We start from the raw sequence: 19,169 nt of genomic DNA on the forward strand, positions 1-19,169 counted from the left end.
TGATTAGTGAACCTTTCTATAGTTTGTTGAAGGATTTTGTCTTTTTTATCAAAACCAGGGGTATCTACCAAAGACTTAGCTGCCTCAATTTCTTTTTTAAGCTCAGCACTAATAGAGTCAAACTGGACTTTCTCTTCCTCCACTAAAATCTGCATCAGCCTAAGTGAACTCCCTGTGATCTCCTGTTCCCACCTTTCTTTTATATTAGTGGTTTTTAATCTTGATGCTGGAACAATGGGGACCCTAAGGCCTCTGGGAACTATGTTATTTTTTAAATAGTTTTCCAGACTCTGAATCTCCCACCAGCTTCTAGTGTAATCCTTATGCAATCTATTAAGGTTTTTAAAGGTAGATTTGAGAGATGCACCCTGTGCTGTATACACCAGTTCACATTCAGAAAAGACACTTTTTGCCTCACTCATCCACCCTTCTGTGTTTAAATCAGAGAGTGCAAAGGCTGCCATACCCAGATATAATGGAATTATTAACTGTATGGACTAAATATAAATTCACTGTATAAATTGATATAAATATAATTGTGCTCCCACAATATGAAAAAATTAGAAGGTTCACTGAAGTGACAGCTGAGTAAAATATACCTTTTAATAGTAACTCGTTTTAAAAACAGGGGTAACACACCACTGTGAAATGAGCCCCACCGTGAAAATTAAAAAACGTATTAAACAGAAAACACTGAGTCATTATGATAGATATATCTCAGTGTTTGTAACAATATTTGTCTGGAACCAGCATATATCCTGGGCACAGCAATAGTACAATCCCCAAAAGAAGCACCAGTGTCCGAAAATAAATCACCGGATCTCCTAGTGCTGGGTGTAACACAATGTTACTGTCCCCTATGCAGACATTCCATATACAATAAACGACCCTACGCGTTTCAGATACTCATCCTCAGGGGTCCGTATCTTGGTAACTCTGGCCTCATCACCAGCGATAATAGTGTTCAACAGCAGATATTCTGCTGTGCGTCACGGGAAGATGCACGTATCGATGTCAACGGCATACTTCATTGCAGGCGCTGGGTTACTATAAACACCTAAACTCCACCCCTCGTATTTGGCGGCGACACATGAACTGACCAATCACAACACCCTCTCGATTCGTGACACCTGCCCATGTGACCCCCCGCCGTCAGCTGACAGCCAGGGGTCATCATCGACCGCATCATGCCGAACGCGCAGGCGCAGTAGAAGCCAAGGACGTGTCGCCCGGACTGCCAAGCAAGAGGAAGGTAAGCGCAAAACGATAATTTATTTACTAAGTATGTCTTGCGGGACAGTTACCCACCGCAAGTGGACTACCTTACAACGCAACTCTTAAGTTAATAAACACATATTAGGTGGACAAGTTTACTGAGTCCCTTCCATTTGAAAAATCTGACAAAAGATCTCTTTATGTTAGCTGGCCAATATGGCCATATCGAACATAGTGCACTATGCAAATGGAACCCACCCACCCACAGAGGCAACCCAAGGTGAAAATTGGCCACCTTAAGGGGAATGGTATTGCATATTAAATAAAACACGTATAATTAGTCTGCTCGTTTAAACCCGCTGGTTGTATGCATGCCAGTCTATGGATCCATTGGGCTTCTTTGCGTAGAATTAAGTTGTCCCAGTCACCTCCTCTTTTTGGGGGTCTAATGAGTTCAATTGCTTGAAACTTTAAACATGCTGCATGGCCTTGATGTTTAGCATGCACATGCTTAGATATTGGGGTGTCCCTAACATGGATAATATCTCCAACATGCTCCCTTATCCGGCGTCGAAATTGTCGTGCTGTTTTGCCCACATAGTTTAGGGGGCATGGGCATGTAATTAGGTAAACCACCCCCGCTGTTTTGCAATTGACAAAATCCCGAATGTTGTATTTTTTCTGTGTTGCAACACTGGTAAAGCTATTCCCTTTGAGAATGAAATCACAAGCTTTACAGCTACCACATCTAAAAGTGCCTGGTATTTGTCTATCCAGCCACGTACCCCTAGGTGTAATGGGGTCAAAACAACTGTGCATGACTCTATCCCTAATGTTTTTCCCTCTCCGATACGTGACAGAAGGCCACTGTGTGATCTGATCTACCAAATCTATATCAGAACTGAGAATACGCCAGTACCTTTTCAGGATCTGCATAATATCATTTTGTTTAGAATCATAGGTGCCTATGAGTCTCGTAACTTGTTCTTCTTTACGTTTTTTAGGAACCAGGAGACATTGCCTGTCTGCGTCCCTAGCTCCCTCATAGGCCTTCCTGATTACACTCTTGGGGAAACCTCTATCCTTCAATCTTGTTTTGAGTTCTTGGGCCTGACACTCAAAATCACCCATGGAGCTACAATTCCTACGTACTCTCATAAATTGGCCTTTCGGAATGCCACGTTTGAGGGGATAAGGATGACAACTATTCCATTGCAAGAAACTATTGGTTGCTGTTTCTTTCCGGTGTACCTTGGTACGAATTGTGCCTTCTTCTGTTTTTATAATTTTCAAATCCAGAAAAGACAATTCTTTTTCACTGATCTCACATGTGAACTTTAGCCCTACATCATTTGTATTGAGGGCTGCTACAAAACTATGGAACTCCTCTGCTGTAGAGTTCCAGAGAAGCAGCACGTCATCAATATATCTAATCCATAATCCAACGGATGAAGTCCATTTAGCAAAGTTGTCCCCAAAGACAATTGTCTCCTCCCACCAGCCAAGAAATAGATTTGCATAGGTGGGAGCTGCAGGACTCCCCATTGCAGTGCCACATTGCTGATGAAAGATCTTGTCTTCAAAGATAAATATATTTTTTTCAAGAACAAATTGTAATAACTGCAAAACAAAATGGTTATGGGCTGCAAACTGAGTGCCTCTTGATCCAAGGAAGTACTCGATCGCCTTATAACCTAATTTGTGAGGTATGGATGAATACAACGCCTCAACATCCAGGCTAGCCAGAAGTGTGTCTTTCTCCAAAGAAATACCGTCAATCTGTTTCAAGACATCCATAGTGTCACGTACATATGATGTGAGACTCAAGACAAAAGGGCGCAACACCTGATCAACATATGTACTCACATTTTGAGTTAAATTATTAATGCCTGAAACAATGGGTCTGCCACGTAAGGGGGGATACCCTTTGTGGATTTTGGGCAGGCTATAAAAACACGCCATGATGGGAAATTGTGGGAACAGGAACCCAAACTCACTCGCACTAATCAAAGATCTGCTCTTTGCATCACTCAGAATGCCCAGCAACTCTTTCTTGAATAGTGCTGTGGGGTTGTCCTTTAAAATGGTGTAACAGTCAGGGTTGAGTAAAATGTCCTCACACATTTTTTTATAATCATCCCTACTCATGACCACGATGTTCCCACCTTTATCAGATGCCTTTAGAACAATATTTTGTTTTTTCTCCAAAGTGGTCAGAGCTACTCGTTCGGACCAAGACAAGTTGTTATCTATGCCCCTAATGTCCTGACTAAGATTTTTGATCTCATCTCCCACCATCTCCACAAATAAATCCACATTGGTAAAGTCTCCTATAGGTGGCAACTTTCTACTCTTCATTTTTAGATTGGTGAAAGGACCTAGACCTGGGGTTCTACCAGATTCCTCTAGTAACCCCTCTAAGGCCACAAGGCCTTCCATATCAGACTCTTCTAACCCCAATTCCATGCATTTTTTCCTATTATGATGTTTGAAGAATTTGATCCATTTGAGCTTGCGAGCAAATAAATTGAGATCCTTTATCCAAGAAAATGAGTCAAATTTAACTGTGGGGACAAAGGAAAGTCCCTTTTCTAATAATGTACTCTCTGATGCACTCAAATTGTATTCAGATAGGTTGATGATTTGTAGCCTATCCATATTACTTCCCTTCACTAATCCTTTTGTCCCCTCAGCATGTAGCGGGAAATGGGGGGATTGTTGGCTAAAAAATTATTGCCACTATTAGAAGAGGCTCTAGCACGGCCTCTATTTCTACCTCTAGCTCCTCCCCTATATTTTTGTTTTCCACCACTACCACCAAAGAAAGGGCCCACTCTTTCAGAGTCTGTTGTTTCACTCTCTGATGTGGAAGGGTCAGATTCCCTCAGCCCCCTATTAGTCTGTTGATATTGCTGTTGTTGGGTATTAACAAAATCGTAAGCTTTTTTCTCCCTAAATTCCTGTAGGTCTCTCTGGAATTGGAAGTGTTTACGTTCCTTTAAATGATTATCAAAACCAGGGGTATCTACCAAAGACTTAGCTGCCTCAATTTCTTTTTTAAGCTCAGCACTAATAGAGTCAAACTGGACTTTCTCTTCCTCCACTAAAATCTGCATCAGCCTAAGTGAACTCCCTGTGATCTCCTGTTCCCACCTTTCTTTTATATTAGTGGTTTTTAATCTTGATGCTGGAACAATGGGGACCCTAAGGCCTCTGGGAACTATGTTATTTTTTAAATAGTTTTCCAGACTCTGAATCTCCCACCAGCTTCTAGTGTAATCCTTATGCAATCTATTAAGGTTTTTAAAGGTAGATTTGAGAGATGCACCCTGTGCTGTATACACCAGTTCACATTCAGAAAAGACACTTTTTGCCTCACTCATCCACCCTTCTGTGTTTAAATCAGAGAGTGCAAAGGCTGCCATACCCAGATATAATGGAATTATTAACTGTATGGACTAAATATAAATTCACTGTATAAATTGATATAAATATAATTGTGCTCCCACAATATGAAAAAATTAGAAGGTTCACTGAAGTGACAGCTGAGTAAAATATACCTTTTAATAGTAACTCGTTTTAAAAACAGGGGTAACACACCACTGTGAAATGAGCCCCACCGTGAAAATTAAAAAACGTATTAAACAGAAAACACTGAGTCATTATGATAGATATATCTCAGTGTTTGTAACAATATTTGTCTGGAACCAGCATATATCCTGGGCACAGCAATAGTACAATCCCCAAAAGAAGCACCAGTGTCCGAAAATAAATCACCGGATCTCCTAGTGCTGGGTGTAACACAATGTTACTGTCCCCTATGCAGACATTCCATATACAATAAACGACCCTACGCGTTTCAGATACTCATCCTCAGGGGTCCGTATCTTGGTAACTCTGGCCTCATCACCAGCGATAATAGTGTTCAACAGCAGATATTCTGCTGTGCGTCACGGGAAGATGCACGTATCGATGTCAACGGCATACTTCATTGCAGGCGCTGGGTTACTATAAACACCTAAACTCCACCCCTCGTATTTGGCGGCGACACATGAACTGACCAATCACAACACCCTCTCGATTCGTGACACCTGCCCATGTGACCCCCCGCCGTCAGCTGACAGCCAGGGGTCATCATCGACCGCATCATGCCGAACGCGCAGGCGCAGTAGAAGCCAAGGACGTGTCGCCCGGACTGCCAAGCAAGAGGAAGGTAAGCGCAAAACGATAATTTATTTACTAAGTATGTCTTGCGGGACAGTTACCCACCGCAAGTGGACTACCTTACAACGCAACTCTTAAGTTAATAAACACATATTAGGTGGACAAGTTTACTGAGTCCCTTCCATTTGAAAAATCTGACAAAAGATCTCTTTATGTTAGCTGGCCAATATGGCCATATCGAACATAGTGCACTATGCAAATGGAACCCACCCACCCACAGAGGCAACCCAAGGTGAAAATTGGCCACCTTAAGGGGAATGGTATTGCATATTAAATAAAACACGTATAATTAGTCTGCTCGTTTAAACCCGCTGGTTGTATGCATGCCAGTCTATGGATCCATTGGGCTTCTTTGCATAGAATTAAGTTGTCCCAGTCACCTCCTCTTTTTGGGGGTCTAATGAGTTCAATTGCTTGAAACTTTAAACATGCTGCATGGCCTTGATGTTTAGCATGCACATGCTTAGATATTGGGGTGTCCCTAACATGGATAATATCTCCAACATGCTCCCTTATCCGGCGTCGAAATTGTCGTGCTGTTTTGCCCACATAGTTTAGGGGGCATGGGCATGTAATTAGGTAAACCACCCCCGCTGTTTTGCAATTGACAAAATCCCGAATGTTGTATTTTTTCTGTGTTGCAACACTGGTAAAGCTATTCCCTTTGAGAATGAAATCACAAGCTTTACAGCTACCACATCTAAAAGTGCCTGGTATTTGTCTATCCAGCCACGTACCCCTAGGTGTAATGGGGTCAAAACAACTGTGCATGACTCTATCCCTAATGTTTTTCCCTCTCCGATACGTGACAGAAGGCCACTGTGTGATCTGATCTACCAAATCTATATCAGAACTGAGAATACGCCAGTACCTTTTCAGGATCTGCATAATATCATTTTGTTTAGAATCATAGGTGCCTATGAGTCTCGTAACTTGTTCTTCTTTACGTTTTTTAGGAACCAGGAGACATTGCCTCTCTGCGTCCCTAGCTCCCTCATAGGCCTTCCTGATTACACTCTTGGGGAAACCTCTATCCTTCAATCTTGTTTTGAGTTCTTGGGCCTGACACTCAAAATCACCCATGGAGCTACAATTCCTACGTACTCTCATAAATTGGCCTTTCGGAATGCCACGTTTGAGGGGATAAGGATGACAACTATTCCATTGCAAGAAACTATTGGTTGCTGTTTCTTTCCGGTGTACCTTGGTACGAATTGTGCCTTCTTCTGTTTTTATAATTTTCAAATCCAGAAAAGACAATTCTTTTTCACTGATCTCACATGTGAACTTTAGCCCTACATCATTTGTATTGAGGGCTGCTACAAAACTATGGAACTCCTCTGCTGTAGAGTTCCAGAGAAGCAGCACGTCATCAATATATCTAATCCATAATCCAACGGATGAAGTCCATTTAGCAAAGTTGTCCCCAAAGACAATTGTCTCCTCCCACCAGCCAAGAAATAGATTTGCATAGGTGGGAGCTGCAGGACTCCCCATTGCAGTGCCACATTGCTGATGAAAGATCTTGTCTTCAAAGATAAATATATTTTTTTCAAGAACAAATTGTAATAACTGCAAAACAAAATGGTTATGGGCTGCAAACTGAGTGCCTCTTGATCCAAGGAAGTACTCGATCGCCTTATAACCTAATTTGTGAGGTATGGATGAATACAACGCCTCAACATCCAGGCTAGCCAGAAGTGTGTCTTTCTCCAAAGAAATACCGTCAATCTGTTTCAAGACATCCATAGTGTCACGTACATATGATGTGAGACTCAAGACAAAAGGGCGCAACACCTGATCAACATATGTACTCACATTTTGAGTTAAATTATTAATGCCTGAAACAATGGGTCTGCCACGTAAGGGGGGATACCCTTTGTGGATTTTGGGCAGGCTATAAAAACACGCCATGATGGGAAATTGTGGGAACAGGAACCCAAACTCACTCGCACTAATCAAAGATCTGCTCTTTGCATCACTCAGAATGCCCAGCAACTCTTTCTTGAATAGTGCTGTGGGGTTGTCCTTTAAAATGGTGTAACAGTCAGGGTTGAGTAAAATGTCCTCACACATTTTTTTATAATCATCCCTACTCATGACCACGATGTTCCCACCTTTATCAGATGCCTTTAGAACAATATTTTGTTTTTTCTCCAAAGTGGTCAGAGCTACTCGTTCGGACCAAGACAAGTTGTTATCTATGCCCCTAATGTCCTGACTAAGATTTTTGATCTCATCTCCCACCATCTCCACAAATAAATCCACATTGGTAAAGTCTCCTATAGGTGGCAACTTTCTACTCTTCATTTTTAGATTGGTGAAAGGACCTAGACCTGGGGTTCTACCAGATTCCTCTAGTAACCCCTCTAAGGCCACAAGGCCTTCCATATCAGACTCTTCTAACCCCAATTCCATGCATTTTTTCCTATTATAATGTTTGAAGAATTTGATCCATTTGAGCTTGCGAGCAAATAAATTGAGATCCTTTATCCAAGAAAATGAGTCAAATTTAACTGTGGGGACAAAGGAAAGTCCCTTTTCTAATAATGTACTCTCTGATGCACTCAAATTGTATTCAGATAGGTTGATGATTTGTAGCCTATCCATATTACTTCCCTTCACTAATCCTTTTGTCCCCTCAGCATGTAGCGGGAAATGGGGGGATTGTTGGCTAAAAAATTATTGCCACTATTAGAAGAGGCTCTAGCACGGCCTCTATTTCTACCTCTAGCTCCTCCCCTATATTTTTGTTTTCCACCACTACCACCAAAGAAAGGGCCCACTCTTTCAGAGTCTGTTGTTTCACTCTCTGATGTGGAAGGGTCAGATTCCCTCAGCCCCCTATTAGTCTGTTGATATTGCTGTTGTTGGGTATTAACAAAATCGTAAGCTTTTTTCTCCCTAAATTCCTGTAGGTCTCTCTGGAATTGGAAGTGTTTACGTTCCTTTAAATGATTAGTGAACCTTTCTATAGTTTGTTGAAGGATTTTGTCTTTTTTATCAAAACCAGGGGTATCTACCAAAGACTTAGCTGCCTCAATTTCTTTTTTAAGCTCAGCACTAATAGAGTCAAACTGGACTTTCTCTTCCTCCACTAAAATCTGCATCAGCCTAAGTGAACTCCCTGTGATCTCCTGTTCCCACCTTTCTTTTATATTAGTGGTTTTTAATCTTGATGCTGGAACAATGGGGACCCTAAGGCCTCTGGGAACTATGTTATTTTTTAAATAGTTTTCCAGACTCTGAATCTCCCACCAGCTTCTAGTGTAATCCTTATGCAATCTATTAAGGTTTTTAAAGGTAGATTTGAGAGATGCACCCTGTGCTGTATACACCAGTTCACATTCAGAAAAGACACTTTTTGCCTCACTCATCCACCCTTCTGTGTTTAAATCAGAGAGTGCAAAGGCTGCCATACCCAGATATAATGGAATTATTAACTGTATGGACTAAATATAAATTCACTGTATAAATTGATATAAATATAATTGTGCTCCCACAATATGAAAAAATTAGAAGGTTCACTGAAGTGACAGCTGAGTAAAATATACCTTTTAATAGTAACTCGTTTTAAAAACAGGGGTAACACACCACTGTGAAATGAGCCCCACCGTGAAAATTAAAAAACGTATTAAACAGAAAACACTGAGTCATTATGATAGATATATCTCAGTGTTTGTAACAATATTTGTCTGGAACCAGCATATATCCTGGGCACAGCAATAGTACAATCCCCAAAAGAAGCACCAGTGTCCGAAAATAAATCACCGGATCTCCTAGTGCTGGGTGTAACACAATGTTACTGTCCCCTATGCAGACATTCCATATACAATAAACGACCCTACGTGTTTCAGATACTCATCCTCAGGGGTCCGTATCTTGGTAACTCTGGCCTCATCACCAGCGATAATAGTGTTCAACAGCAGATATTCTGCTGTGCGTCACGGGAAGATGCACGTATCGATGTCAACGGCATACTTCATTGCAGGCGCTGGGTTACTATAAACACCTAAACTCCACCCCTCGTATTTGGCGGCGACACATGAACTGACCAATCACAACACCCTCTCGATTCGTGACACCTGCCCATGTGACCCCCCGCCGTCAGCTGACAGCCAGGGGTCATCATCGACCGCATCATGCCGAACGCGCAGGCGCAGTAGAAGCCAAGGACGTGTCGCCCGGACTGCCAAGCAAGAGGAAGGTAAGCGCAAAACGATAATTTATTTACTAAGTATGTCTTGCGGGACAGTTACCCACCGCAAGTGGACTACCTTACAACGCAACTCTTAAGTTAATAAACACATATTAGGTGGACAAGTTTACTGAGTCCCTTCCATTTGAAAAATCTGACAAAAGATCTCTTTATGTTAGCTGGCCAATATGGCCATATCGAACATAGTGCACTATGCAAATGGAACCCACCCACCCACAGAGGCAACCCAAGGTGAAAATTGGCCACCTTAAGGGGAATGGTATTGCATATTAAATAAAACACGTATAATTAGTCTGCTCGTTTAAACCCGCTGGTTGTATGCATGCCAGTCTATGGATCCATTGGGCTTCTTTGCGTAGAATTAAGTTGTCCCAGTCACCTCCTCTTTTTGGGGGTCTAATGAGTTCAATTGCTTGAAACTTTAAACATGCTGCATGGCCTTGATGTTTAGCATGCACATGCTTAGATATTGGGGTGTCCCTAACATGGATAATATCTCCAACATGCTCCCTTATCCGGCGTCGAAATTGTCGTGCTGTTTTGCCCACATAGTTTAGGGGGCATGGGCATGTAATTAGGTAAACCACCCCCGCTGTTTTGCAATTGACAAAATCCCGAATGTTGTATTTTTTCTGTGTTGCAACACTGGTAAAGCTATTCCCTTTGAGAATGAAATCACAAGCTTTACAGCTACCACATCTAAAAGTGCCTGGTATTTGTCTATCCAGCCACGTACCCCTAGGTGTAATGGGGTCAAAACAACTGTGCATGACTCTATCCCTAATGTTTTTCCCTCTCCGATACGTGACAGAAGGCCACTGTGTGATCTGATCTACCAAATCTATATCAGAACTGAGAATACGCCAGTACCTTTTCAGGATCTGCATAATATCATTTTGTTTAGAATCATAGGTGCCTATGAGTCTCGTAACTTGGGACAGCAATGTGAACACACTTCACCCTAAGTTACGCAAATCTCTTTATGAGGGAATTTGAGACACATTTTATACAGGAAGATCATAAATGGTCTACCAAAATCACCCTGTTCAAGCAATACATATATGCCATTTTTTTTGTTTGGAAAGTGTCAGAAATGAATTTACACAATACTTGAATTCTAACGAATGGGAACTAACCTTTAGCGAAAAACTAAGTGAGAGAACCATTGAAATTTTTTTTATATTTTAATCACCACAATTCAGGACTAAATCATCACGATAACATTTTTGGATGTATGATCTACATTTCAGACAGTCCCAGAGACTGAAAAATAATTGTACACTAGACGAAGATTTTATATAACAGAGCAATATTCTTAAGAAACACTTTAAAGAGAAAGGCTATCTAACTAAGGGGCTGTTCGCATCTGTGTTGGAGGCTCCGTTAGGGCCTCTGTCGCAGATCCAGCAGAGATTACCGGAAATAATAGCACAGCCTGATGTGCTATTGTTTCCGGTAAAAGCACTGACACCCCGACGGTTAACGACGGAACTCATTAAAATCAAAGCATTCCGTCAGCCACTGGTGGTGTCCGTGGTGCATCTGAACTGTTGCTTCCAGCATTCCCTTGTCCTGCTCCTCTGAAGGAACAGAACAATGGAATGGCGCGCCACAGATGTGAATAGGGCCTAATATCACACAAAATGCATTCCAAAGAGCAAAACATTACACACAAGAAGATTGCCTAAAAACATACAAGAAACCATCTAATCAACAAATTAAGTTTCAAACTAATTTTATTACCACTTAAAATACAACACTTGCCAGAATCTGTGAGGTATTCGAAAAACATCGGACAATATTACTCAATGATCCCAACCCCAAAGAGGTCCTTTAAAATAATTACCTTTCGTTGAGCTAGAACCCGCAAAAAACATTTAGCTCCCAGTAAATTACACAAAAAGAAACCTAAAACAATCAAATACAATTCTCTATTTCCCCAGCTCAGGGTTGCAAATATCTTACTGTAACTTCCTTTATTAGTAATTCCACAAAATAATCTTGATGCCCCCTAATAAACGGCTATCACATTGGGTTGGCTATCTGATGGTTGATTGCTTATGATCAGACACTGCATTTATTGTAACAACTAGATCCTACTAATGTGACCTGAACTGAAATAATTATGTTCTTATCACTAAAACTGAAAAAAATGTGCCAAATGTAAGCACAATGTTCCTTCCTATAAAAAAAAGAAATCATAAAATAAAAAAATAAGACCCCAAAAAAATTTAATCATTACACTATCCAGTTCAGGAACATTTATTATTATTATTATTATTATTATTATTATTATTATTATAATACAATCCTTCATGCCCTACTAACAATGCCATTGCCCCTATACAATAATATATCTACATCATACAGAATAGAGGTTTCCAAAACCCACAAAAAATAATCTTTGTCTTCTATTTTTGCCATTGCTTCCCTGTTCCTATGTGTTCTTACAGGTAACTATAAAATGTTTGTATCTGGCTGCTTTACACCCACAAGATGACATGGTTAAATACTTAATATTGATCTATGCTCTGTAATGGCTGGCAGGTGACATTACATATTTTGTATCAGTATATAAGAGAATTAGAAAATTCTTTTATGTGCTAAATTACCCAATTTTCCCCTACATAATGCCAACACACCACAAAGATAGTGGTTCCATTTTAAAGCTATAACAAAGACCAATTTGTCCCGGAAAAAAAGAAAAACATTTTTTCTTAAGGCAACAAAAAAATAATTCACTAAAACACATTAATGAACGGTAGTCCTAAAAGGGATCCTGTTTAACCATGTCAATTGATGTTATGATCTCTAAAACCCTACGGCTGGATTTACACACAGCGTTTACTCACATTTTGGGTGGTGCATTTTATGGCATTTTTTCACGTTTTTCTACCCCAAAAATGCGGCAGTCATATGTTAGTTGAAAGTCTATAGCGATGTATGAGAAAGCCTACATACACAGCATTTTGGTTTGTGGTCCTTTTATTTTTAGTTCAGCCTCCTTTTTTTTCAAACACAAAATGCTATAGGCATTCGGTCTTTCAATAGATTTCTCTATACAGTTTTTCTTGTAACTTTCGTTTTGAATATAACATCCCGGGCCCAAATCCTGCCCCTTAGTAGCCACACTGCTACTATATATATATATATATATATATATATATATATATATATATATATATATATATATATGTATATATATATATATATATATTTATATTTATTTATTTAGTGAATGTCTTGTTCACTTCCAAGAAATGTAATTTTAATGATTATCAACAACACACTGCGAGCCTTCTTCCCAGACCAACTATGTTAATACGCACAGTGGGCTCTGGAAAGCAGCCAGCTTAGTTAATATTAGCAGCATTGGAAGAGAGCAAATGTTGTGAATGTGCTGATCTGCAGCACTCAGCAGGGAGACGGCCCCTATCAATATCTGAGCATTTTAGCATTCGCATACACGTCTAAGGACTTTGATCACAGCATGCCTTATTGAACTGAAAGGAATCACAAAGCCCATAGGATATTACAGGGTCATTAGATAAAATGCACATGTAGACTGAAAGCCAAAAGGACATACCATACATTCCTGTTTGGGTGGTAGCAAGTAGCTCTTCCAGAAGATCCAAATTGTGCCAGGATGTCTGCACTGTGCTCTTTATCATCTTGTACAATGCAGATGGATTCTTTTATTTTACTTGGAATAATAATTATGGCAAGGTTACCCGATGGATAGCTGCAAGATAAGGCCAGTAACCAATGATCTTATAGCTACACATTTGTACCTGTGTGATACACATAGTGGTCCTTAGCATAATCTATACAAACTCCGGCCTGTCTGCGAGAATTACCTGTTGCTTCCCTGCTTAAAGAGGACCTGTCACTAGGTCATATAAGTCTAAGGCCTCATGCACACGACCATAGCCATGTGCACGGCCGTGATTTTCGGGTCGGCCGGCTGTGGACTGTCAGCCGCGGGCTGCCCGCAAATCGTAGGACATGCACATGGCCGCCGTCATTGTTTTCAATGAGCCCGGACCGCAGAAGACGGCCGTAATAGGACATGCCCGTTCTTTCTGCGGTGCGGGTTCCCGGGCCGTGCAAAGACCGCAAAAACTACGGTCGTGTGCATGGCCCCATAGAAATGAATGGGGCCGCAATTCTCCCGTGAATTTTCGGGGGAATTGCGGCCGCAAAAACACGTTCGTGTGAATGTGGCCTAACTGGTTTACTGACCCGAAAAGCTCTGTCTCCCTGATTCCCGCGCTGTTTTTTTTTCCTGGATCCACCTATTCCAGAGATATGGCGCACTGTTTTGTTGGCTCCCTCTATGTTCACTTGCTGTAGTTAGCCAACAGGGCATGAACTACCCACAAGCTGCCTCGGGTAGATTGATCAGCAATCAGAGGCAGGAAACCTAGCTCCACCCTGTTGGCTAACTATAGCAAATTAGCATATAGGTAGCCAACACAACAGTGGGCTATATGTTTGGAACAAGGGGGGCCAGGAAAAAATATATAAACAGTGCTGGAATCAGAGAGACCGCACTATTCAGGTCAGTTAAAGAGGATGTCACTAGTTTAGTAATGCCCTATCTCCTAGCTAATCTAATAGGCGCTGTCACCCCGATAATGCTAGTGAAAATTGTGTCCCAAAGCGTTTATTATTTTAAAAGTTATGAGCTTTTTTCTAAATATGCAAATGAGCCTAAACTAGACAAGTGGGTGTCAAGAGGGCCAGCCTTAGGGTAGATGGCGCTCCGTGCGAAATTATCTTTCAGCGGCCCACCCCATCATAGAAAAAATGCCCCATAAAAAAAGTATAATGCCCCCACACTGTATAGTGCCCCACACACAGTATGATTCCCCTTTAGTGCCCCTCATACAGTTTAATAATTATAACCCCTTCAAGGACACAGTATTTTGTCCTCTAATTGTGCCCACACAGTATTATGCCCCCTGTAGTGCCCCTACACAGTATAATGTCCGCTTATTGGCCTCCGCACAGTATAATGCCCCACTCCCCTGGCTGACACACACAGCCCCCCCTTGTAGATAGTGCCCTCCTTTAGATTGTGCCATACAGCCTCCCTATAGACAGTGCCATAATCCACCACCTCCTCCTTGTAGACAGTGCCATAATCCCCCACCTCCTCCTTGTAGACAGTGCCATAATCCCCCACCTCCTCCTTGTAGACAGTGCCATAATCCCCCACCTCCTCCCTATAGACAGTGCCATACAGTCCCCCACCTTCCCCTTGTAGACAGTGTCATACAGACATCCACCTCCCCCTTGTAAACAGTGCCATACAGCCCCACACCTCCCCCATGTAGGCAGTGCCATAAGCTCCCACCTCCCCCTTGTAGACAGTGCCCCCCCAAAAAAATTGTACTCACCTAGGCCCCGTTCCCACGACGAACTCAGCTGCTCAACACAACAACACCGACGACGGATCCTTGCGTAGGCCAGAGTGATCCTGTAGCCTAATACAGAGTTTCCCAACATTTTTGGACTCGAGGCACCCCTGGAAAAGCAAAAATTCCCCAGGGCACCCCTACCAAAAATTGTTTAGTGCTAAAAACAAGCACTACACTCATAGGGTATGTTCGCACAGCGTTTTTTGTAAGGCAGAAAAAATCTACCTCAAAATTCCTTGAGGAATTTTGAGACAGATTTTGAATTGACAGCGTTATTTGATGTATTTTTTTACGTTTTTCGAAACCGTTGAAGCTAATGCAAAATACGCAGGCAAAAAAGCACTCCAAACGAGCGCCGCAGGTATTTTCTGCCTCCTATTAATTTCAATTGGAGTTCAGAGGTGGAAACCACTTGAAGTCAATCAATCAATCAACCACCCACTCTCACTAAAATGACCATCAGCCCGCCACTCACAGATTCCCCATGTATAGTGCCACACAGCCACTTGTAGGTAGTGCCACACAGCCCCTTGTAGGTAGTGCCACACAGCCCTGTTGTAAATAGGGCCACACAGCCCCCTGTAGGTAGTGCCACACATCTTCCTTGTAGGTAGTGCCACACAGCCCCCTTGTAGGTAGTGCCACACAGCCCCCTTGTAGGTAGTGCCACACAGCCCCCCTGTAGGTAGTGCCCCGCAGCCCACTTATAGGTAGTGCCCCACAGCCCCCTTGTAGGTAGTGCCACACAGCCCCCTTGTAGGTAGTACCACCCCGCTGTAGGTAGTGCCACATACCCCCCTGTAGGTAGTGCCACACAGCCCCCTTGTAGGTAGTGCCAGACACCCCCTTGTAGGTAGTGCCACACAGCCCCCCTGTAGGTAGTGCCCCGCAGCCCACTTGTAGGTAGTGCCCCACAGCCCCCTTGTAGATAGTGCCACACAGCCCCCTTGTAGGTAGTACCACCCCGCTGTAGGTAGTGCCACATACCCCCCTGTAGGTAGTGCCACACAGCCCCCTTGTAGGTAGTGCCAGACACCCCCTAGTAGGTAGTGCCACTCAGCCCCCTTGTAGATAGCACCCCCTTCCTATACACAGCACCACTGTAGCTCCCTGTGGCTTGGGATTCCACTCCTGGACGAAGCTCTTGGTGTCTCTGTCCAAATATGGACAGTGACCTCAGAGGCAACTCCTGAAGCGGAATCCCCATCCACAGCGTTGCCGAAACTGTGACCGGGAATTCCACTCCAGGAGAAGCCCCTGACGTCTTTGTCCATTTATGGACAGTGAAATCAGGGGCTCCTCCTGGAGCCAGCCACCGAGTCGGCAACGCTGTGGCTGGGGATTCCGCTTCAGGAGTTGCCTCTGATGTCACTGTCCATATATGGACAGAGACATCAAACGCTCTGTCCATGAGCGAAATCCCCGGCCACGCAGGGATTCCGCTCCTTCATATTATTTAATGTGGCATGGCACAGGCATGAGGGCATGGACACGGGTGTCCTCATGCCTGTGCCGCCGCTAGCAGCCACTGAGAGAAGAACTGCCCAGGCAGAAAGACAGCTGCTGAGTTGCCGGGCCCAGGCCCTTCTGAAAAAAGCTGGGGAAGGGAGCCAGTGCAGCGCCCCATCCACCTCCTGGAGTGATGCGCCCTGTGCAATGGCACAGGTTGCACACCCCTAAGGGCACATTCAGACGTGGCGGAATTGCTGTTGAATTCCGCTGCGGACAGTCCGCAGTGGAATTCTGCAGCAGCCGTTTTTTACATTTGTTTCTATAAATTTTTAGGAAACTTAGTTCAGACGTTGCAGAAAATAACTGTGCGGAATTTAGGCTACAGTGCAGAATTTTCCCTCCGTAGCATGCTCATTATGTTGCGGAGAAGAAGCGGAATTTCACTGCGGATTTTAGCATTTGCATTGGAAAGGCTGAAATCTGCAGCAAATCTGCTGTGATACCTGCAACGTCTGAATTACCTGTCAAATATGCAAATGTTGCTGCAAATTTGCAAAGAATCTGCAGCAACATTTTCAGCGGAAAAATTCTGCCACGTCTGAACATGGCCTAAGGTCGGCCCTGGGTGTCAACACCAGCGATTCTCCTGAGGTGGAGGTACCTTACAGCCTCTGATGCTGTCCTATCAGCATGAAGCTGCTTCACACACAGTTTGAGAGACTGAGGCTGGAGGGAAGGGGGATCACTTCAAACAGCCATATTTCCGGTGGCATATGAAAGATGAGATTCTAATCTGCCATATGGCATCAGGATCGTAGTTCTACCATGTTTCCCCGAAAGTAAGACAGTGTCTTACTTTCTTTTTATCCCCAAAAGCCCCACTATGTCTTACTTTCGGGGTATGTCTTATATTGGAAAAAAATTGTCAAAAGATAAAGTTCCTACTTACCGAGAACTTCCCGGCCGTTGCCTTGGTGACGCGTCCTTGGTGACGCGCCTCTCTTGACATCGGGCCCCACCTCCCTGGATGACGCGGCAGTCCAAGTGACCGCTGCAGCCTGTGATTGGCTGCAGCCTGTGCTTGGCCTGTGATTGGCTGGAGCTGTCACTTGAACTGAAGTGTCATCCCGGGAGGTCGGACTGCAGGAAGGAGACAGGAGTAATCGGTAAGTTAGAACTTCGATTTTTTTTTACAGGGATTTTGGGATCGCAAGTCACTGTCCACAGTGAATGTCTTCCGACGTCGCGGACCGGAAATGTTTTGGCCGGGTTCGGCCAAAACGAGTTTGGCCGAACCCGGTGAAGTTAGCTTCGGTTGTCGGGGTTCGCTCCTCGCAAAGACACTCCGTTTGGATGCTTGGAAACAGAAAAGCACGTGGTGCTTTTCTGTTTCCATTCATCCTTTTGACAGCTGTTGCGCAAACACGCAGTTCGCACGGAAGAGCTTCCGTGCGACCTGCCTGGTTTTCACGCACCCATTGACTTCAATGGGTGCGTGATGCGTGAAATACGCAGAGTTATTGAACCTGTCGCGTATTTTGCGCAGCGAACAAACGCTGCGCAAAATACACGGACTGTGTGTACTGCCCCATAGACTTCTATAGGGCATTGCGTGCCGCGCAAAAACCACGCGGTCTACACGCTGCCAAATCACGCTCGTGTGAATCCCCCCTAATACTGTGTGCATTACCGTATTTTAAGCAGGAGGCGGCATTGACAAGTGCAGGGGACGGCGCGGCGACGTATGGAGAGGGGGGCGGCGCGGAAGTGGGCAGGAGGCGGCAATACCCCCGTGTTTCCCCGAAAGTAAGACATATGTCTTACTTTCGGGGTACGGCTTATATTAGCTGACCCCCCTGAAACCCCCGATACGTCTTACAATCGGGGGTGTCTTACTATCGGGGAAACACGGTAGCTGTGAAACAACTGGAGATATCACCAGTTGATAACACAGTTGGGAATGGAATCTGTATACTATAAGATCACGCTGTGTTTCTAGGCTGGGAAGAGAAGGACTGATTGAACAGCGTCATACAGAAAACATTACACCGCCCGAGTGAAAATAGAGAGTAACCTCCCATTTGGCAAGTATAGCCAAATTAGCATATTTAGAAAAATGCTGATAACTTTGCAAATAATAAACGTTTTTGAAAAAACAATTACACTGTAGTTATCAACATCACAGTGCCTATTAGATTGGTTAGGAGATAGGGCATTAATAAACTAGTGACACATCCTCTTTAAGCAGTTCAACTTATATGACCTAGTGACAGATCCTCTTCAAAGCACATGTACACAGCTACAGAAAGTTGCAGACCTCCAAACTAGAGGACACGTGAAGAAAAAACAGTGGTCAGACCAAGGAATTTTTGAGTTCTCCAGTTATACTGCACACATATAATCACTGGCAGTCAAGTAACTGTGAACTCTATTGTGAGTACCCCTTGAAAAAGCTACCGCGAAACGCGCGTCGGGGCTCCTGCTGTGGACATTCATTTTCATTGATCTGGCATGCAATATATTGGTTGGTATGGCTTCTGGGACTTATTATGACTTTAGGTGATTTCCTGGTTTCTATACCTACATACTCACACTGACTACTCAGTGTTGGCTACTTAGTTCTTTTTGCATGTCAT

General features: G+C 43.2%; 1 protein-coding gene across 3 annotated transcripts in view; it reads right to left on the bottom strand.

Annotated features, from left to right (window-relative positions):
• The window catches only part of ERICH6 (glutamate rich 6), a 110,400-nt gene that overhangs the window by 40,402 nt on the left and 50,829 nt on the right, over nucleotides 1-19,169 (bottom strand). For all 3 annotated transcript variants that reach the window (XM_075864003.1, XM_075864005.1, XM_075864004.1), the window contains one exon: nucleotides 13,245-13,400. In XM_075864003.1, the coding sequence (XP_075720118.1) occupies nucleotides 13,245-13,400 (156 nt within the window). The remainder of the gene's footprint in view (nucleotides 1-13,244; nucleotides 13,401-19,169) is intronic.

Source organism: Rhinoderma darwinii, chromosome 4 (genome assembly GCF_050947455.1).
Source record: "Rhinoderma darwinii isolate aRhiDar2 chromosome 4, aRhiDar2.hap1, whole genome shotgun sequence".
Lineage (NCBI taxonomy): Eukaryota > Metazoa > Chordata > Amphibia > Anura > Rhinodermatidae > Rhinoderma > Rhinoderma darwinii.